This window comes from Erpetoichthys calabaricus, chromosome 1 (genome assembly GCF_900747795.2).
Source record: "Erpetoichthys calabaricus chromosome 1, fErpCal1.3, whole genome shotgun sequence".
NCBI classification, from domain to species: domain Eukaryota; kingdom Metazoa; phylum Chordata; class Cladistia; order Polypteriformes; family Polypteridae; genus Erpetoichthys; species Erpetoichthys calabaricus.
This window is the reverse complement of record NC_041394.2, coordinates 113,937,827-113,961,237: the sequence shown is the minus strand read 5'-3', so window position 1 is coordinate 113,961,237 and position 23,411 is coordinate 113,937,827. Positions and strand designations below refer to the sequence as shown.

The window sequence follows — 23,411 nt, the reverse complement described above, 5'->3', positions numbered from 1 at the left end:
AGTTTGCCAACTCCCTCACTCATACACTGCTTTACTGCGTGTTCTTTCACTGTGCGCCACCAAACTAGTTCGCCCACGTAGTCTGTGTACGATGCTAATGGCATAAGTCAAAACACTCCTGTCTCAATTTTTTTTTAAGTTTTTATGGGAGTGAGCGTTGTAAACTCGAAACGTTGTATGTCGAGACGTTGTAACCCGAGGACTCCCTGTATTCATAAAGCCTGGGAGGCCTGTATAGCCATGTAGGCAGTTCCACACAGCATCAGTACACAAAATACTTTTTAAATTTTGAAGTAAGGTACTTTAGCTGTGGAGCTAGAGTGGCAACGTGCTTTATTTAGATTAGCACATGCAAGAAAGAATTTCATTTTGCTATATATACTTGACAATAATAACTTGTCATCTTTGGAAAGAAAATTCTGTAGACTGTCAGAAATAATGAACCATTTTAACTGGCTAGCCATAACAGCAGCTGTGTAGAGTGTGTGTGTGTGTGAGAGAGAGAGAGAGAGAGAGAGAGAGAGAGAGCGAGCATGAGAGGAGATAAGATCTAAATCACTTAGATTACACCTCTTGCAAGATCCAAACCTCTGCTTTACTCCATTGGACTGGGCACATAGCTGCTGGTGAGCCTCATGAAGCATCCTGGCATGAATGGTTTTAGAGAGTTTGAGAAAGGTGCTTCCTCTGACTCCAAGTGAGCAGAGCTGGCATCAGAAATGAATAGGCAATGGACATGGAAGAAAAAAATATCACTGGAGCTTTATTGGATTAGCCATGGAAAATCAGAGTGGTCTTGGAGGGTAGTCGAGCAAGGAGTCACCTTTCAGTAACACTCTCATGAGGGAGTGATTCAAAATAAAGAATTCATTTGCAGTTTAAATTTATGGACATTAATGAAAATACGTCACACATCCTCATATATACGAACTGAAACAAATGTTTAATGTAGATTTTACTTATTGTTAAGGTTCTATATTGAATTCAAAGATTCCAGGCAATGAACCAAAACAATGGAAGAATTGAAAAATTTTATCATGTTCTTTATAATTTTTAAATTCCAATTACTGAGCAGAATCTTGGTCACTAGTTTTCATTTATTGTACTGGGCACTGTTACAACCTACTCTAAATCTACTGTTGGGTAAACTAAGCTTGTTTTCTGTAATTTGGTGCAGATGACTTACATTTGAGTCCTGCCCTAATTACCCACCTATTGAGATGCCTATTGTGATTAAATCACTTGGGTTTGTGGTTGGGGTGTAAGTTATAAAAACAAACTTGTTTTGGTTTTAGGGTAGAGAGTGGGAGGAGAAGGATTTGGGTTTAACAGAGCAAGGTATGGAAAGTTGAGGTTGGATGGTCTGGCTCTGGGGTTTTTTTTGTGCTTGTTAAAAGAAATGCAATTGTTTTCAGCTAGCCATCCAAGTGGTAATTGTGGAGTGTGGATTCTGTTTAGCTAGATAGCTAAGTTAATGTTGTCCTCCTACCTTGCTTCTGTTTTGTGTGTAACTGTCTCCATATTTTGTGAGGTTTTCTGTTTGAAAATAAATGGTGTCTGGTTTTGTTTTTAGATGGTTTAGTTTTCTTTGTCTCCTTTTCTCTTTCTCTCTCTCTGTGCATGGCTTACTTGCAGTACATTCTTGCGTATAAGTCAGGTGTCCCTATTTAAGGGTGCTATATTATGGCTTATTGCTGCTGTTAACTACAGAAACAAACTACAACTGAGAATCTGACTGATCATGTCCTCCTAATGTGAACAAATTCTTGCTTAGCCATACACTTCAACCACTGGAACCAACACTGGTATAACATGCACAATTTGAGCCCACACTGCACTATAAAAGACTCGCACATTACATTAATGCAAATTAAAGTATTCATCAAATTACACTTTTTCACTGAAATAAAATATGGTATATTAAGTGTACAGTTAGGTCCATAAATACAGTGTATTTGGACAGAGACAACTTTTTTTCTAATTTTGGTTCTGTACATTACCACAATGAATTTTAAATGAAACAACTCAGATGCAGTTGAAGTGCAGACTTTCAGCTTTAATTCAGTGGGGTGAACAAAATGATTGCATAAAAATGTGAGGCAACTAAAGCATTTTTTTAACACAATCCCTTCATTTCAGGGGCTCAAAGGTAATTGGACAAATTAAATAACTGGAAACAAAATGTTCATTTCTAATACTTGGTTGAAAACCTTTTGCTGGCAATGACAGCCTGAAGTCTTGAACTCATGGACATCACCAGATGCTGGGTTTCCTCCTTTTTAATGCTCTGCCAGGCCTTTACTGCAGCGGCTTTCAGTTGTGTTTGTTTGTGGGCCTTTCTGTCTGAAGTTTAGTCTTCAACAAGTGAAATGCATGCTCAATTGGGTTAAGATCAGGTGACTGACTTGGCCATTCAAGAATTTTCCACTTCTTTGCTTTAATAAACTCCTGGGTTGCTTTGGCTGTATGTTTTGGGTCATTGTCCATCTGTATCATGAAACGCCGCCCAATCAATTTGACTGCATTTAGCTGGATTTGAGCAGACAGTATGTCTCTGAACACCTCAGAATTCATTCGGCTGCTTCTGTCCTGTGTCACATCATCAATAAACACTAGTGTCCCAGTGCCACTGGCAGCCATGCACGCCCAAGCCATCACACTGCCTCCACCGTGTTTTACAGATGATGTGGTATGCTTTGGATAATGAGCTGTTCCACGCCTTCTCTATACTTTTTTCTTGCCATCATTCTGGTAGAGGTTGATCTTGGTTTCATCTGTCCAAAGAATGTTTTTCCAGAACTGCGCTGGCTTTTTTAGACGTTCTTTAGCAAAGTCCAATCTAGCCTTTCTATTCTTGAGGCTTATGAGTGGCTTGCACCTTGCAGTGCACCCTCTGTATTTACTTTCATGCAGTCTTCTCTTTATGGTAGACTTGGATATCGATATGCCTACCCCCTGGAGAGTGTTGTTCATTTGGTTGGCTGTTGTGAAGGGGTTTCTCTTCACCATGGAAATGATTCTGCGATCATCCACCACTGTTGTCTTCCGTGGATGTCCAGGTCTTTTTGTGTTGCTGAGTTCACCAGTGCTTGCTTTCTTTCTCAGGATGTACCAAACTGTAGATTTTGCCACTCGTAATATTGTAGCAATTTCTCGGATGAGTTTTTTCTGGTTTCGCAGCTTAAGGATGGCTTCTTTCACCTGCATGGAGAGCTCCTTTGACCGCATGATGTCTGTTCACAGCAACCACACCTCAAATCAACTCCAGGCCTTTTATCTGCTTAATTGATAATGACATAATAACGGACTTGCCCACACCTGCCCATGAAATAGCCTTTGAGTCAATTGTCCAATTACTTCTGAGCCCCTGAAATGAAGGGATTGTGTTAAAAAAAATGCTTTAGTTGCCTCACATTTTTATGCAATCGTTTTGTTCACCCCACTGAATTAAAGCTGAAAGTCTGTACTTCAACTGCATCTGAGTTGTTTCATTTAAAATTCATTGTGGTAATGTACAGAACCAAAATTAGAAAAAAGTTGTCTCTGTCCAAATATTTATGGACCTAACTGTATTTATTTATATACTGTGGTTATTAACCATTATGAAAAATACCTTATTTTACCTTTTATGCTCAGGATTTAGAATGTTATAACTCTTTGCTTGTTTCGATTGCAGTTCCCAATGTAAAAAAGGTGTTGTATATGTTTTACATAATACTTAGGGAGGCAGCTGAAAGCTGCTTTAAAATAACTAGAATAGTTAATTATTTTAAAATCTCAATATATAAATAAATAGCAGGCCTGTGACCGTGTGGCATGATATACAGTACACAGAAGATTAAAGCAAGTTTGAATGCTTTATACAGAAATATTTTGTTCAGATATACTCACGTCAACCCCCAGATGTCACTTATTAAAGTATGCTGTAATTAGAAATACCTGTGATAATGTGCCATGGAGCTTTAAAACTCCTTTTGATAGCCACACATTCTTAAACTGGTTCAACAATACATGCCATAACTAGTTCATGCATTTGTTATCTTTGGCAAATGAACCATGTTTAGGTACTACAATTTTTTCTACAAATCAAGGTACCAGGAAATGAAAGAAAATTTAAGATAGTATACCTTTTCCATATAATGTGCCATGTGTTCCACAAATTCTCCAGTCAAAGTTCTGCTTACATATGGCTTCAACATAATCTGAATCAGTTCCATGGAACAGTTGTCTCTCATTGACTGGCTTCCCTCCCTTATTTTTTTTCATTTGTTCCTTTTGCCTGAAAAAGCACACTTTGGTTACTGCTACGTAGTTAAGGACAATACCAGACAATACCTTATCTTGGTGATATTCACAAAATATATCTGCCAAATCATTTTATACGAATCTAATTGGACATTTAAGTATTTTAAAGAAATTTTGATAACATTGTTTTGAATAAAATTGTATACTGACTAATTAAAAAAAGAACAGACAGACAACCTCTAGCTCACCAGTTACCGTAAATACCCGCATATAGGACGATACCATGTATAGGATGCAGTGGATTTTTGACCCTAAAAACCATGGAAAAACCTGTGTACCTGTTTATAGGACGCATCCTGATTTTGTGTTACCGGGGTACTAATTAAAAGCTGCTGCTGCCAGCACCAGTGATTGTATCCATGTGTTTGTGTTAGGCTGGAGTATCTCTGAACAACAACAAAGAGCAAGAAACATACCGGTACTAAACGGCGAAAATGAAGTATCGGTGACGTGAATACAGTAGTCTCCTGCTTAAGTACGCAACTTGAACCTGCGAAGTTTGTGCGTACTTAGCTGGTAGGTGTGTACTTTAGGTTGGCCACTCCCAAACGCAACTTGAACCTGCGAAGTTTGCGCGTACTTAGCCGCCACTCCCAAATAGCTTGCATTTCGCTACGATGTCAAAGAAACCAAACGGCAAGCGTCTCAATGAGTCTCAACGCTGCAAAATCATCTCGAAGCTAAGCAAAACGTCTGCACCCAGTACGAGGGCCATAGCGTGCTCTCGACATCGAGGATTAGCTGCTCTGCTCTGAAGTTCAAATTGAAGCTGAAGATACATTCAATGATCTTAAGAAATCGTTTGAATCCTTTCAGAGCAAGATCCGGGCTGTCTCCCTCAAAGCCAAATGCAAGAAACTTCAAAACCTTCGCCAAATGACGATTCATGACATGTTTAACTAATAAATCTTGAACCTAGAATTTTAGGGAAAAATATGCATACTTAACCGGGATGCATACATAAACGGGTGCGTACTTAAGTGGGAGGCTACTGTATTCAAAATAAAACAATTTCCAAATGTTACAATAAGGCATACAGGTGGATGTATAGTAAAATGAGCTTTCAAACACCGTGTCATTCTCCAAAATTGATACAGTATTAGCGACGCTACATCTGAAAAATACTTTAATTTGAAATGGTGTGAAATGCCAGTGCGGGGGCAACGGCTAATTGCGCATGGACTGAGGCACACCCCGGTAGCTACAATTGCAGCACTGCTAACCGACTGTCGCTTGAAAACAAACCTTGAAATTCAAATTGGATTCAAACCACTCCTCTCTGTCCCCGTCACACAGCCATCAAAGGCGAAGGAGAGGCACTGACACATGCGCACACGATCATAAAGTCCAATATCTCATTACGTAGTTTTAAAGAGGTAGCTGTTCATTATTACCCAGTCAACATGGCGAAGACAACACGACAGAGCTATACTGCAAAGTTTAAACTGAAAGTGATCACGTACGCGAAAGAACACGGGAACCGGGCAGCTGAGCGGCAGTTTGGTCCGACAGAATGCGTAATCAGAAAATGGAGAAAAGCCGAAAGTACCATCAAAGAAATGCGAAAAGAGGGCGAACAGAGGCTCGTTTGGGAATCGTTGTGTGCAGCATGTAAAATAGTTTGCGTGTGTGGCAGCAGAAGGGTACCATAATCACTTTTGGGAATCGCTGTGTGCAGTGTGTAAAACAGTTTGCGTGTGTGGCAGCAGAAGGGTACCGTAATCACGTTTGGGAATCGCTGTGTGCAGCGTGTAAAATAGTTTGCGTGTGTGGCAGGAGAAGGGTACCATAATCACATTTGGGAATCGCTGTGTGCAGCGTGTAAAATAGTTTGCATGTGTGGTAGGAGGAGGGTAGTCGCGTTTGGGAATTGCTGTATGCAGCGTGTAAAACAGTTTGCGAGTGTGGTAGGAGGAGGGTTAGATTTGGTGGGCGGGGCTCTGTCGTGTTGTGCGTAGTGAATTGTTGGTGGGCGGGGCTCGGTGAAATATATATATAGATTTATAATTTTTGTAATAAAAGTATCCATGTGTAAGACGCACCAGGGTTTTTAGGCCTACTTCTTAAGAAAAAAAGTGTGTCCAATATGCGGGTATTTACGATATGTGTTACTTGATAAAAAAACTAAACCTCCCAAAAATATCAGTGTGCTTAAAAAAAAAAAAAAAATCAGAAATTTTGTGTATAGGTGTGACAAGTAATGTTCATGGCGTGACACATGGTAAATAAATCTGGAGTCCCAGTTTGTGCAGACTCACTTTCACACAGTTCCCAGTTCTTTCTCTTCTCAGAGTTTGTAACATACTTTTTCAAATAGTCAACAAGAGCTATACAGGCAGTCCCCGGGTTACGTACAAGATAGGGACTGTAGGTTTGTACTTAAGTTGAATTTGTATGTAAGTCGGAACAGGTAGATTATTTTAATAAATGCTATTGTTGACCGACTGTAACCAAGTGCTCTGCCAATGAATGATGGAGTTTCACCTCTCTCTGACCTTTTATTATTTCTACTTTATTTTCAATGGTGATGGTTTTTCTCTTCTTTACTGTATCACCAGCACTTGCATCAGTTTTGTATTTCAGAGACATTCTTGACGGGTGAAGACAAAAGGTTAAGATGAGATCTTCTGCACAGCACTGTACACGCTATCACAGCAGGCAGGCATCCCTCGTCAGCACGTCTGGTATACTGACAAGAGACAACTTCCTGCTAACAGTAACAGTACAAGCAGGCTTGCTATTGAGAATGAATTGGAGTAGTGAGGGGCGGTTCACCACCCGCCCACCACATAGTCACCTCCACTACAGTGTGCAGCCTGCAGCGTGCGTCCGCCCTCTGAGAACGAACACGGTGCGGCCAAAGGCGTGTAGTGAATCGCCCACCACCGCCCCCATTCAACAGGCAGCCACCCGAAGCACACTACAATGCTACCCCCTGCTGCCCCGTTCACCCTCAATGGCCTCCGTTCAGCCACAACTGGGTCACCGGTTGCAGCATTACCGGCCGCCCACCGAAAACGATCCGGGGGGAGCCGTGTGTAGTGGGCGGGCAGTGAAACGCCCTACACCGCTCAGGAGCAGTAGCTGCTGCGGCGGCGTAGTGGGCGGACAGCGAACCGCCCCATTAAGCCTCCGTCCTGCACACGAGCGATAGCTGTGGCCCCAGTGACTATGGACCACGGGTCACCGCTTGCTTGCCGTCCGAGTGACACAGGGACACTACACTACACTGCACGAGCAGCGAAATCGCACCCCTCCAGCCACTACTTGCAGCGTCCTCTAGCCAAAGATGACGGAGCAGCAGTTAATGAGGCGCATGCGTCACAGCTGCGGCTTCGTTCGTAAGTCGTAGGTCGAGTGTCCGTAACCTGGGGACTACCTGTACTGAAAATGGCACACTATTTTTCTGGTTAAATCCTATTTCACATAATATTAAAAAAGGTATCTCTAAGCAGAAAAAAAAAACATACATTGATGCTGCCATTCAAGGACTAGGAAGTAGACATAACATTAACGTACCACTGAAAAACCTCCCAAAGTGATTTGTTTTGGATTCTTTCTATTTTCACAATGGTATATCCAGGCATGGTGTTTGTGAAGAGATTCTTGATTTTAGTGTACTCCTCACTGGATTCAAGCAATTTAACAACCTGAAAGAGAGGTCATGGGAGTTCAAATTAGTGCAGATCATAGTAACTACTTTTGATAAGTACACATTTGAAATTATATGGATTTAAAAAATGGATATATGTATACGGATACATCTTTTTTTCTCTTTAATGCCCTCAGCTTGTTTTTTCCCTTTACCCTCAACCACTCCATCCTGGTTTATAACCAAGCACCACTTTTCTGGACATACTAAAGTCAGGATTAATTATATAGCAGATTTAAGAAAAGTGGCTTTTACTGTTTTTATGGAATGTGGCCACCAGGCAGTGCTCCAGCTCCCCAAACACCTGACACAAAGGCTTGTACACAGGTTCTGCAAGCACAAATAGGGTTTTATTGTGGGAAACGCTTCCTGTAACACCTCAACCACAATACAATACAGGACAGCAACACTCTTATCTTCTTCTCTCTCTCTCTCTCTCTGCCTCTCCCTCAGCTCCTCCCAGCAAGCTTTGTCCACCTATTCCCAACTCTGGCTGATAGAGTTGTGGCAGGCAGTTCCTTTTAAGTAATCCTTGGAAGTACTTCTGGTGTCCCAAAGGCTTGGGCAGGGGCACTTCCAGGTAAGGCGGAAGCCCCACAAAGTAAGATTCGCTAGTCCTCACAGCACCCCCTGGCGGCACCCACGGACACCAACAGGGATGAGCTGAAGAACTCCAGTTCCCATGATGCTCTGTGGGAATCTGGGGCACTGCTGCAACCCAGGGGGGCTGACATCTAGTGTTCCGGTGCAGACAATACCCTGTGCATGCAGTCTCACCCCCCATTCCTTCCACACTTAGTGCATCCTTGGCAGTTAGGGTTCCTGGAGGTTCCTCACAGGAGGTAAAAACATACAAATTCCATTGTCCATGAAACTACTTTCCTACTATAAACACAAATTTCTTTTATCCATCCATTTACAGGTGTGACACATTTGTGCATGGGGGTACCTTCAAGACACTGACAAGGTAATGACACCACCACTAGAAGAGAGGAGGGTGCTGTCACTAACAACCTTGTCTTTCCATCCCCAGCTCTTAAGGACCACAGTTGGAGAATATTTGCCCACACCCCGAAGACCTCCCAAGCCCTGCCCCTTCTGGCAGCAGTAGACATTTTTCATTCTGACCCTGAATATGCGAGAGAGGAAAAAGTACAGCAGCGTCACTCATTGTTAAAGAGCCTCCTTATTTGGCAGAGTATTTATTTTTGTATCATTACAACTCTGGTTTTTGTACTTAAAAGGGGACTATTGGATTGCTTCTTCAACAGTTTGAACCTGTGTTCATCCTTCTTTCCACACATGATCATGGAAAGTAGCTGTTTATTCAGGCAGTAGCTAAGCCATGACAAAAAGCAACTCTAGAAATGCCACCACTAAGAACATTTTCATTTACTGTTTAAATTTATTTTCAGTACACGATGCCAATTTTGGATTGTAGCAATCAGGGGGATACCTTATTTATTTGGAAGAACAACACCTGCTGGACACACTGTGCTTATTGCAAAAAAATAAAGTGGAACTCCCTGTGAATACCCTGTCATTATTGCAATGTATTAGAATTCGTTTTTCTCATCTAAAGCTGCGTAAGGAATAACTGGAGTAAAAAATGTAAATGAAAAGCAATTACTGATTACAATGAAAATACAATACATTTTAATGGAACAACAAAGGGTGAAACTGATAAAACAAAAACATCGCTAAATAATAGTGTATACTATGAGGTTGACAGTTCTAATGTTAGTGAAACGTAACAATATGAATATTATATATCATATTTCTATGCTTCTATCGCCATAAAAAACTACTGTGTAAAAGAATTTAAAGATCTCATAGAAAAACATGAACACCATCTAGTGGTCATTTCAGAAATTGTGAGTTACTGATTTGGGAAAACTGACCAATTAAAAAAACAAAGTTTACAGACTAATAATACATTCTATACCGAGTCTTCTGCTTGGCAGTTTTAAGTTAAATAAAATGGTAAGTAAAAGGTCAATTAAAAAACGATTTAAATGTGCACTGTAGTTTCAATTTAACAATTAAAAAAATCAAATATTTTGTGCAAGATCAAGATCACAGCAAAGTTTTAAAAAATAATAAGTTAAAGACCACCCCTAATTTAAATATGATGTCTATACTTTGACTGTATGTATATATTATATATAAATACATATATACATACAGTCAAAGTAAAAAGTATGAAACCGTTGGAATTATCTTGTTTACTGCATGAATTGGTCATAAAAATTGATCTGATCTTCATCTAAGTCACAGGTACTGATATACACAATGAGCTTAAGCCAGTGACGCACAAAAAATTCTACTCTTTCATGTCTTTATTTTACAAACGCATTCAACATTCACAGTGGTAATGGAAAAAGCAAGTGAACCTTGGGATTTAATAGCTGGTTGACCCTCCTTTGGCAGCAATGACCTCAACCAGTCGCTTCCTGTAACTGCAGATCAGACCTGAACATCATGCGGGGGGAATTTTAGCCCATTCTTCCTTGCACAACTGCCTTAACTCTTTCGTATTCTTTGGTTGTCTTCTGTGTATGGCTCTCTTCAAGTCATTCTACAGCATCTCAATAGGATTGAGATCTGGGCTCTGACTGGGCCACTCCAAAAGGCGGAGTTTGTTCTTCTGAAGCCATTGTGCTGTGGATTTGCTGCCATGTTTGGGGTCATTGTCCTGTTGCATCACCCAGCCTCTTCTAAGCTTAAGTTGACGGACAGACACCCTCACATTATCCTGGAGAATTTGTTGATAAACTTGTGAATTCATTTTCCCCTCAATGATGGTAAGCTGCCCAGGCCCTGATGAAGCAAAGCAGCCCAAATCATGATGTTCCCTACACCATACTTTACTGTAGGGATGATGTTTTGATGTTGATATGCAGTGCCCTTTTTACACCAAATGAAGTTCTGCTTGTTCCTCCCAAATAGTTCAATTTTGGTTTCATCACTCCACAAAACATTTTCCCAGTACCGTTGTGGAGTGTCCAAGTGCTCTTTCGCAAACATCAGGCATTCAGCAATGTTCTTTTTTGATAGCAGTGGCTTACTTCTTGGTGTCCTGCCATGGACTCCTTTCTTGTTCAATGTTTTGTGTATAGTTGACTCATGAACAGAGATGTTAGCCAGTTCTAATGACTTCTTCAAGTCCTTTGCTGTCACTCTAGGGTTCTTCTTTACTACATTGCTGACTTTGCATTGTGCTCTTGGGGTCATCTTGGCAGGGCGTCCACTACAAGGCAGAGTAGCCACAATACCAAATTGTCTCCATTTATAGACAGCTTCCCTAACAGTAGACTGATGAATATCTAAAATCTTTGAGATGACTTTGTAACCCTTTCCCGCCCTTATGTAGATTAACAATTCTCGAGCGTAGCTCTTCAGACAGCTCTTTCGTGCGAGGCATGATTCCCATCTGGATATGCTTTTTGTCAAAAGGTCAAACTTTATAGTGTTACTTATCAATCAAAGTAATTCTAGGCCACACCTCTGAACTTGTTTCATTAAATGGACTCCAGGTGTGTTAAATTCTGACTGCAATGAGCTTTTTAAAAAGTCATTAGCTTAGGGTTCACTTACTTTTTCCAACCTTCAGTTTCACAGTTTGAATAATTTATTCAATATGGTCAAAAATTATATGAAAATCTGTGTATCTTTAGTTATAGGAGACTGTGTTTATTCATTATTGTGACTGAATTATTGTAACTGACGTGAAGATACAACCATGTTTTATATGGGAATTGGACATAAATATAGATAATTCCTAGGGGTTTACATACTTTTTACTTTGACTGTATATATATATTTTTTTTTACAGACAATGCAGAGATTTATTATAAAATTCAAGCAGACCAGCTTTTTCCCTGTATTACTTGCTTATGTTGCTGACACATTGACTAATCAACTCCAAGACTTTTAATGTTATAAAATGAACTTTGAGGCAAAAAGGAAGGGAAAACATAAAATCTAACTTAAATTAAGTCATTGTGTCTTTTATAGGAACTGGGTAAGGAGAATCTATTGAGCAAAAAGCATTACTGTGTTTGTGAAATATGTGCAAAAACCCCAGGGCACATCTTCTACTCCATTTCATATAACAAGGTAAGCTGCATGTTTCTAAAAATAACCAAAATATATTAAAATATAACTCCTTATTTTACATTTAAATCAAGACAAAATTTGTTGCTTCTGAGGTAAATAATGGCAATAAAGGATGTCACTTTATTTTGCCAAATTTGTACTAGATAATTAAATCTGATCAATTTAAGATTTAAACTTTTTTTGTATTAATAACATAATGAAAATGAAATTTACTATTGCAAATAGACATAAAATAACAGAATTTTGTGTACTGGAATAGCATACTCAATAGTGTGCAGTCCCCAGCTACACTAAATTACGGTCCTCACTGCCACAAGTATAAATTCATTTAGTATTCACTTTCAATCACAGTTACATTCCCATAAGGCCGCCTTAAGTAGCATGCCTATATATAAATAAATCATAGTTTATGCACTTCACATACTTCTTACTGACTTTAGACACTATTACAGTCAACTAAAATCTACATCAATCCAGCTGTCACAGAAAAATCCAAAAAGAATGATAAAATCTACCAACTTTGAACAATCAGTTCCTAACTCTGCTTGGGAGCTTAGGTGTGTAATAGTGGTGTTTTTGGCATGAAAAGTCTCAGAACGAACCCTCATGGACGTGGGAGAGAAATGCTGCAAAGTGTCCGGTGGCTGTGGCCTCAAGAATAGAAAGGCTAGATTGGACTTTGCTAAAGAACATCTAAAAAAGCCAGCACAGTTCTGGAAAAACATTCTTTGGACAGATGAAACCAAGATCAACCTCAACCAGAATGATGGCAAGAAAAAAGTATGGAGAAGACGTGGAACAGCTCATTATCCAAAGCATACCACATCATCTGTAAAACACGGTGGAGGCAGTGTTTATTGATGATGTGACAAGGACAGAAGCAGCCGAATGAATTCTGAGGTGTTCAGAGACATACTGTCTGCTCAAATCCAGCTAAATGCAGTCAAATTGATTGGGCGGCGTTTCATGATACAGATGGACAATGACCCAAAACATACAGCTAAAGCAACCCAGGAGTTTATTAAAGCAAAGAAGTGGAAAATTCTTGAATGGCCAAGTCAGTCACCTGATCTTAACCCAATTGAGCATGCATTTCACTTGTTGAAGACTAAACTTCAGACAGACAGGCCCACAAACAGACAGCAACTGAAAGCTGCTACAGTAAAGGCCTGGCAGAGCATTAAAAAGGAGGAAACCCAGCATCTGGTGATGTCCATGAGTTCAAGACTTCAGGCTGTCATTGCCAGCAAAGGGTTTTCAACCAAGTATTAGCAATGAACATTTTATTTCCCGTTATTTAATTTGTCCAATTACTTTTGAGCCCCTGAAATGAAGGGATTGTGTTAAAAAATGCTTTAGTTGCCTCATATTTTTATGCAATCGTTTTGTTCATTCCACTGAATTAAAGCTGAAAGTCTGCACTTCAACTGCATCTGAGTTGTTTGAGTTGTTTCATTTAAAATTCATTGTGGTAATGTACAGAACCACAATTAGAAAAAAGTTGTCTCTATCCAAATATTTATGGACCTAACTGTATTTTGTCATGCAGTACTACCATAAAAAGACAGTATTACAAGACATCTCAACATCAAATATTCAACACATAAAACAAAATCCAAGTGAATATTCTGAAATTTAAATTTTTTCTTCAACACACAAAGTGCTAAATCGTATCATTCATAAGTAATCAATATGATTTATGATAATGATGACAACTACTCCAAAACCTCAAGACACACAAGTTCACTCACCTCTAAATTGTGTCAGAGAAAAAAAAATTAAAAGGCCGCTTAAAAGGTCTCATGGAAAATTGGAAAAAACTGAGTATGACAACAACGTTGGGTTTGCTATATAACATATATTTCACAATAAGGTAAATTATTGTGCCATGTCACTACCTATTTAATTTTTGTACAACAGCATTTGCTCATAATTAGGGGTCAGTGTCTCTCCAGCCCTTAATGTACAGATGCCATTATGTATAAGAAATACTAACTAATGACATTTGTGGCATGTTTACATGTGATTTTCTTCAGTTGCTGGCCTGATGTTACTTAGTCTGCAGCTAACAGACTACAATTTGAATTAGTATCACCCAGGGGAGGCAAATGCAGATCCTTGAGGGTCACAGTAGCTGCAGGTTTTTGCTCCAGCCAATTTCTAATATGTCAATGACTTTCTCTTAATTATAAATCTCTTTATGTAAGTGTGCTTTATTTATTTGTTGTATACTATTTATTCATAATTATTCTTCCCTAATTTTAATTTTTCTTAGCTTGTAACAATTTCTTGCACATCTTGAGCTACATTCCGTGTACAAAAATGTGCTCTAGAAATAAATGTTGTTGTACTGATGCTAAAGGAACAACACTCTTTAATTGACTTGCTTTTTAGGATTCAGAACCCATCATTTCTTTTTAATTTTTTTCTTAACCAGTAGCCAAACAACAATGAGCTGTAAAGCGAGCCAACAAATGACTTGTTTAGAATTCCATAAAACATATAAATATTATTAATTTGCTGAAGGTCGTATTCAGTATTTCACTTAATTCCATACATTTAAGTGCTTGTGAGGTAGCGTGCAAGTAATCACTGCAATACGGTCTCACACATTAAAGTCAGCTAAACTGCTGTGACTTATAGGGTATGTAAACTCTTTGCTGATTTTTAGAAAATTTTGAAGATTATAAAATGTATGGTTATTAGGGTCTTATTGTTGGTAAAAAGCAAAAGAATAATTTTTGTACATATTTTTTTAAACAAAATAAGATGTTATTAGTTATTTATACTCTATCTGTTTATAAACACGCTAGAAGGGAATTTGGATAAAAGTAATTCCCTGAACCAATTTTTTTTAATAGTTTTTCCCTTCTTCCATTGGCCAGTCATCCACACAGTCTCTACTGCATCAACAACTCCTACCACTTCTATGGAAAGTGACGAGTGCACCTCTGAGCATTAATATGATGACCAAGTGAGGAGACAACACAAGGCTACACACAGAAAAAGCCATTGAGCCATATAGTATGAAGTCAGTTCTCTAATTCTTAAAGTCTGCGCTGACCAAATTTGTGGTATCCTACCTGCTCATTCTGTCACTAAGGCTCTAGCAATTGCCACTGCTGTGGAAAAAATCCTGTATTGTTCCAGCTTCAAAGAGATGCCTCATCATCTACTCACTACCTGTCAGTGGCCCTTACATACTATATCCTGAAGACTTTTGACAGGCTGATGTTGGTCTCCTACATGACTCCTTTTGTGAAAGGCCACTTGGACCCACTGCAGCTTGCCTATCGGACACACATTGGAGTGGAAGATGCAGTTATCTCCTCCACAAGGCTTATTCCCATCTAGACTAAGCTGGTAGCACCGTGAGGACTATGTTTCTAGATTTCTCCAGTGTGTTTAGTTTAATCCAGCCATCCCTGTTAAGGAGTAAACTCAAAGATATGCATGTGCATAAGCCTGTGATTTCCAGAACATTGGACCATCTGTCCAGCACACTACAGTTTAAGAGTTTCAAGGACTGTGTCTCTGATATGGATGTAACTGAAGCACCACCATGTACAGTGCAGACTATAAATATAACACCAGATTGTGTCACTTGAAGAAATTCTCTGATGTACTAATATGTATTGACAAGGGAGATGACAGTACAGGAGTCAACTTTGTTTCTTGGTGCGAAGAGATTTGTGTGCATCTTAACATCGGCAAAACCAAGGAAGTGGTTATTGACCACCGCAACAAACATCCTCTACGCCTGGTCACTATTCTATCAGTGGATACAGAGGTGTAATATTGCTACAAGTACTTGGGGGTCCACATCACTGACAAGTTAGACTTTTTTAGTAACATAAAGGTACTATGTAAGAAAGGGCAGAACATTACCTATTTAATAAAATGTGCCAACAACATAACACAGCAAAGCATGATATGCTTTATAATACACACAGTATATCATAACTGTAGGGATTGAACAACATGGTTTGTGCTCAGCAGTAAACTACATTAAACTGCAAAGCCAATATGTACTGCTTATAATAAGCAATCCATTTCACTGAGTAACATAAACAACATTAACAAAGCATGCATGGTGTGTATGATGGCACATCTCTGGTGCATCCAGCTCCAATTCTGCACGTGGCTGCATGTTCACCTGCTTGCTACTTTCTTAACCAATCACCAGTGCCTGCTGTTAACTGACTTCTGTTCTCTTCATTTTAATAGACTTGTTTATATATGACTCAGTCTTCTCAATTTCTTCTTCTTTTCTTAAACGGCAGGCAAACAAAAATGAGATGTGAAATAAGCCAACAGATGACCAGCTAAGTTGGGGACTCAAATTCCAACCAATTTCACTGCAACAGGTTTCTGAAGTCGATTCTTGTTGTTAATTAAACCAGCTATTTCTTTCTGTGGCTTGTTGGTGCTCTCATTCTGTCACAGCAGCATTTCCAAAACTGTTCAATTTTTTTTTTCTTTCCAAGAGCGCCATCAAAAGGTTTTATGGGCATGAGCAGATAAACATTACTGAGATCTTCACCTTTCTTTATATTCAGATATTATATGATGGACATGTGTTGGATCATGTTGTATGTCATTATTGTTTCTGTTAATGTAAAAATAAATAATTAAGGGGTCTTTTGAGTTTTAAATAGCAAGTCAAATAAAATCAAGGCAAAAGAATTTGATCAGCAGCACAAACTGGTCACTAATTAAGAGTTAGAATGAAAGTCTGCACTCATTGTGCCGCTCCATGTTTAGTGTTAAACACCACTGACATAGCTAAAAAGACAAGGATGTGCTTAATATACACAAGTGGAAGACAGTAACAAAAAGAACAATGAATGAACATGTGAACCTTTGTTACAGAATGCTCTAAAATGTTAGCAGATGGCGAGGAGCACTTGCCTGTATTCTACTGAATCAATTTACCTTGTATCCTGTTTCAGGTATAAGTGTCTTGTCCCAGTGAGGTGGTATTGCTTTGAAATTTGTGGTGAAATCTGCGATTATTGGTGATTTTTTGCTGAAATACAAGAACATTCTTTTTTAAAGATCTGTGATTAAAAAAAAATCTTAGCAAATTGGATTTAGAATGCCATTTTTTTATTTGGCACTGTAGCTCATTTCCTTTTTAAGTATATCCATACAATCCAACAAGTGTCTCTACCAAGGTCTTGTCAAAAAATATGAAATATGTTCTGAAACAGTAGCTGTAAAAGCTGCTCTATTTTTAGATTCCCATACTTCCACCTGGATTTATCAGTCTGCCAAACAAAGGCAAACATTTCCACTACTTTGAAAATAAAACAAAAAATAAATGCTAATAAATTGTAATTTAATAATACCTTGTTCTGATCTTCACTACATCTTGTTTGGAGACAAACTCTGGTCGCCTTCGAACAGTCCGTATGGTTCCATAGTGTTGATTAACCTGAATCATTTCTTGGGCAATAATAAAAATTTTGATAGCTTTTTTACTTTATAAATAGAAATAATAACTTTTCTGAATTGTAACATAAGTGAAACATTTACAAGTTAACAGTTTAACATTTCAAAAAAAATTAAAGGTGAAAGGTTTGATATTTATTGACTAGTTTTCAAATAAAACCTTTTCTAAACAAGAAAAAAAAATGTGTAGTATTGTTAAGACTAGTGTTTCTCAACCTTAATTATTTCTCGCCAATGGGCTGTGAGGACCTGTTTTTCATTATGGTAAAGGGTCACACTCTCCGATGATGATTTACCAAAGTGGGGTGGTTGTAGCCAAAGGTCTGAAGTGTGCCACTGTGATCCAAGGGGTTTCTTCCAAACACATTATTTGACAGAAAGAACCTAACAGGGAGATGGGAAGAAACGAGTTTTGACAATGATCAATATATGCCCAAGGGGCCATTGTCTGCTACTTAAAATAGTTTTCTCTGTGAATGTATCCATGTCTGGCAAATGCATGTTTTTATTTTGGAACCTGAAAAAGTATAAAACTCAGGCAATTGCACTGAACCTTAGAGCCCACCTTTGGACAGATGGATGACATCACTCCTGCCCCTACCCAGGACAATATTCCTTCCACACTCTCTCTCGAATTGGACAACTCTGACTGCATCACGCTTTCGCCAATAGCTGTCCTTCAAATATTTATTGTGACTGTACAGTCGATATTGAAGTGAAATGAAGCTAAGTATATTCTTCCCTTAACCTTATTTTGTCTTTCTTCATCTTAGAATCACTGCACTGCTGTACCACTAGGGAAGATAGTATTATACTGTAATATTATATATATATATATATATATATTTTTTTTTTTTTTTTTTTTGAAGCTGGAGATCCACAAAGGGAGAAAAAATGAATCACGTATCATAAAGTAGTTTTTATTCCTGAGCTTTCAACCCTGCTTTCAAGCCATGGGTCTTCATCAGAGGATAATGCTTCGACTTACAAGAATCAAAAGCAATATATAGCAAAACATTACGTGGAGGGGGTGGGGGGGGGGTATTGGGTGTACAGTTTATTTATTATGAACATGTTCTTCTTAAGTTTGCATATGCTGGATTTATGTCCAAGTGTCTGTTGATGGCGTTCTCATTTGATAGCCAAGATTCGGCCAGCTCTCTGCCACTTTTAGTACTGGCCTTAAATTTTACTTGTACATTGTCCCAGTTAAATGTATGTCCTGTTGATTTAGTATGCGTGTAGATCAATGAAAGTGAGTCCTTCCTTCTGACACCGTTGCGATGTTCCTGTATACGTGTTGTGATTCTTTTTGAAGTTTGCCCTATGTATACCGCTGAGCAAGAACTGCATGGAATGCTATAAACTAGGCATGTCAAACATGCGGCCCCCGGGCAGTATGCGGCTCGCAACAGAAATCTGTGCGGCCCGCATGACAGATCCTAGTTAGCACTAAACTTGTACAAAATGATTACTATCGTTTGTGATTGAATCATTCTGCATCTTCGGCTTTACTTATTGACTTTTCTTACTTCTGCAGTCTGACAAAAAAAGCGCATTTTCCCATGGCATTACGGTACTGGAAACGTCATCTGCTAGTATAGCCACGAGCCTTGTCCAAATTTAATGAGCTGCAACATCGCAACTGAAGTGCTAGGCTGCAGCAGCCTGGCAGCAGGGGTGGCCTTAGGCATGTGCAAACTGTGCACCTGCACAGGGCCGCCACACCAATATATATTGAATATAAAACAAAAAGAGAAAATAACGACACACAGCTGACGGCGATGTGGCCGAAAAACATTGTGTTTCTTGTTAATTAGTACGCTGTATTTACTAATGTCGCTTGAGTCAGAGCAGTAAGCTATATGTAGTATTATAACGTTCTGCCGTAATGAGAATATCATGGGCCGCCACTTGGTTTTCATATAGAAGCGTGTCATGAGCACGAGGCGGCTATGCAGTGTCCGCAACGGACGTGGCCATCTGCCAGGCATAAGATACCATATTGACATTGGCGGGCGAAGGGGCCACCGATTCTTTCTCTGCCCAGGGCCGCCACGAGCCTAGAGCCGCCCCTGGTAGGCTACACTACTGGCTAGGCTGCTGAGACTGGCCACTGGGCAGAACTGACCATCACGAGTAGTAATAGCTTGCATATTTTCACGTTTTTTTGATCTAGTTTTATGTAATTTTGTGCTAGTATTGTAACGAACAGTTAGTGCAGACTACAGCTGAAGATCTGAAGTGGATGCGAGAAGTTGGTGAGTTGTTTATTAACAAATTTTTGGGATTTTGAGTTTGTAAAATTAGTGTAGGTCAGGGGGCTTTTTGCATATCGGCTTATTTTATAATATAAACTTTGAAGTAAACTTAGTAAAGTAAAATTTGATTTTTGGAGGATTTGTTTTCCAACTTGAATTACTGAGCAATGAATTCAGTGAGCGTTTTCGTAATTTCAGTTCACACGAACAGGACTTTGCGCTGTTTGCATCACCATACTCTTACAACGTTGAGAATGCGCCTGAGAATATCCAAATGGAATTGATTGAACTGCAGTCAGATTCTATTCTGAAGGCAAAATACAACGAAGTTGGTGTGCCAGGCTTGTATGCTTACCTGCCACCCTCGTATGTGCAGATCCGTAAGTTGGCATCGAGAGTACTGTCTACGTTTGGAAGCACTTACCTTTATAAGCAATTGTTTTTGTTAATGAAAGCTACCAAAACCCCACATCGCTCAAGACTTGCTGTCTAGCACCTTTCACCCCTCATAAACGCTGCAGCTGCACAAGATTTCAAGCCTGATATTGACAAACTGGTTACTAACAAGAGATGCCAAGTATCGGGACAAAAGAAATAGATCTCACACTGTAAGACTCCTTTATAAGCAATGAATATCCAAATTACTAATCGAGAATGGTAAACAGGATATGGACGCAGGGACCTGCCCGTGGACGCAGGAGACATAGTGCACTGGCACCACACAAAGCCCCCCTCCCCAGAGTGAAACGGGAGAGACTACAAACCGTCTGACATGCCGCAAGCAGGATAAAGCGAGGTCAGAAATAAAAGACAGAGTAGGAAACAAAGTAAAACGTCATAAAGAGGTTAAAGAACGGGGCCAAACACATGGAGAGAAGGTTACAGATGCTGAAAACTGGAATGCAACAGCTTAAAAAAAAACCTAGGCACGAAACACATGCACAGCGAGATACAGAATATAAAAGCAGAAAAAACGACAGTTAAACGTCCACACCACACAGCGGAGGCAGACCCAGAAGGTGCAGGCACCTACATCGCGCATCGGAAGGAGCGGGAAAGTACGAAAGGCAAAGGCGCCTACACAGCATGGTAAAACCTGACATAATACGGAAAGCGCAGGCGTTGCCGCCATATTGTGAGTGGCACTAATGCGTAATGAATGCGCAGGCGTCACCGCCATATTGTGTGTGGCACTACTGCGGAATGAAGTTAAGAATAATGTGCTGCTTGAGATCGTACAAAACGCGACCCACCGTCTGAAACTGCGGAGGCAAAGCAGGCACGGGTTCAAACCAAACGAGCTCGACTGACGGATATACGCCTACAACGCGTGTCTCAAACCGCAGAAGCAGGGCAAGCATGGGTTCAAAAACAACGCAAGCTCCTACAACGCGCGTCTGAAACTACGGCTGTCCATCGGGCACGGGTTCAAAACGCTGGGGGGTAGGCAAGCGAAGCCCCCTTGTAATATAATAATATAAGGACCTAGCTAAGAGGCAAAGACTCTTAATTGTACGCTGTTGTACGGAGATTGTATGGAAATAAATTGCTTTTCTTTAAACATTTAAGTGTTACATTTTTTAAAGTTTTCAGTATTGGAAAGAAAGCTACAGTAACTTTGTATAATAGTATACTAGTATTTGTTACAGTGCGGCCCGCTGACGCATGTATGGCAGTCGAAGCGGCCCACCAATAGTAGTGAGTTGGACATGCCTGCTATAAACTGCGTTTTGTGTTTCTGCTATCGATTTCTTGTCTTTAGCATTAAAGAGGACCGTGAGCAAATTGTTCGTGGGTTTGTGTGCTATTCTGACGCCTGACTTGGCCAGGATGCGCGCTGTACCTTCAGACACCTTGTGGTGATAAGGGAGTGAGTGCCAGGTGGGGTGGGGGGTTCTGATTCAAGTCGATTGTTTGCCGAGTTTTTTGGCGTCTTCTGTGTAAGCTCTGATTAATGAATGTTTTTGAGTATCCGTTTGAAGTGAAAAGATGGAAGAGATAGCGTCTCTCATTCATTTTTGTTTCCTTCGTATTACAATGGGTGTGGACTCTTCTGAATAGAGTTTTAACACAGCTCTGTTTATGAGATACCGGGTGGTTGCTGGTGAAATGTAATATCTTGTCTGCATAGCATTCTTTACGGTAAACACTTGTGGTCAGGGTGGCGTCAGTATTTCTTTTGATGTAGATGTCCAGGAAGCTGATGTGTTGGTTAATTTCTTTTTCCAATGTGAATTGGATTGCAATATATATAGTAAATGCCACATGGGTTGGACAGGCATCCCAACCTAGAAAGAGGATGGAGCCAAACCTAGAAGAGAGGGCCTGAAGAGATGGTGGACGGACAATGCATCAGTTGTAACAGACGTCACAGGGGATACGTTACACCCCCAGGACAGTAGATGGCAGCGGCCCTGGATATCAGTCCCCAGTACGGAACCAGTAGGGCTTGCTGGGAAATGTAGTCTGGCAACACAGCCCTGCTGGGGTCCGTGGGTGCCACAAGGGTCGTTGCAGGGAGATGCACTCCCCAATAAATGGGATTTCCGTATGACCCAGAAGTGCTTCCATCGGGCAGTAAGTCTCCCTTATCCAAGTGAGTCGTAGCCGGAAGAGGGCAGTGCAGTGGTGAGAGATACTGTGAGGAGAGGTATTGCGGAGAGTAAATACTTGTGCTTTTTGTTACTTTTGGAGGTTTTTGTAATAAAAAAACATCCTTTATTTAAACTCGGGACTGTGTGATCATGTTTGGGGTTTGATGATGCTCTGGTTTCCATCACAATTTATATATTTATTTTTGCTTTAATAAAAGCTGCAATCTTTAACGAAAACAATTCTCTGGGAGTGTGCACCTCCTTCAGGATACAGGGCACTCTCCATGCTATAATGTTCAAGCTCGATTCAGCAAAGTGCACATACAGTACTATGAAGACTGCATTAGGTTCCCCATGAGGACCCAATGGTGGGTCACAAAGATACTTGCTTTGGAAAAAAGCAGGTCACGACACCAGAAAGGTTGAGGTTAAGACAACTGGAAAAAGTAGTTTCATTAGAACGTACTGCAAATGTAATAAAAAAGGTTTAATTCACTTATTAGTGCACCAATTAAAGACAAAAAGTGCACTGACAAAAGTGTGCAGTGACAAATATGTATAGGAAAAAAAAAAAAAAGTGACAAATAGCCACAGCTCAAGTTCTGCTCTTTTCATCTCAAGCAGGTCCTGTGGAGAAAAGTGCAGGAATTTAATTTAGTGGACACCTACAAAAACAACAGATCCCTTGCACATTAAAACATTAATAGCTTTCAGTTGTACCTTATTATGACATTCCTATGGATTTCAGAGCTTGTGAATGCTTTTAAATGTAAATTAATTCCAAAAAAAAATTGGAAGTGAAATTGTTATGATGGTGTGCTTAATGTCTTAAAATATGTTTTAGCATATTACCTTTTTTGTGATCTGTGTGTAATAAGTGAACCTACGTCTTTAAGAACACTTCCCATTGAAAAGGAAACAGGAATTTTTTTTATTATTATATTAAGGGTATGTCTTTGTGTATGGCCTTATATATGAATTGTGTATACAGTAATCCCTCGCTATATCGCGCTTCGACTTTCGTGG

At 39.7% G+C, this 23,411-nt stretch overlaps 1 protein-coding gene across 2 annotated transcripts in view; it reads right to left on the bottom strand.

Annotated features, from left to right (window-relative positions):
* The window catches only part of LOC114654679 (protein mono-ADP-ribosyltransferase PARP12-like), a 76,321-nt gene that overhangs the window by 8,725 nt on the left and 44,185 nt on the right, over positions 1–23,411 (bottom strand). For both annotated transcript variants that reach the window (XM_028805388.2, XM_028805380.2), the window contains exons 8-11: positions 17,428–17,524; positions 17,012–17,105; positions 7,825–7,955; positions 4,128–4,279 (exon numbers count right to left, since the gene is read on the bottom strand). In XM_028805388.2, the coding sequence (XP_028661221.1) occupies positions 4,128–4,279; positions 7,825–7,955; positions 17,012–17,105; positions 17,428–17,524 (474 nt within the window). The remainder of the gene's footprint in view (positions 1–4,127; positions 4,280–7,824; positions 7,956–17,011; positions 17,106–17,427; positions 17,525–23,411) is intronic.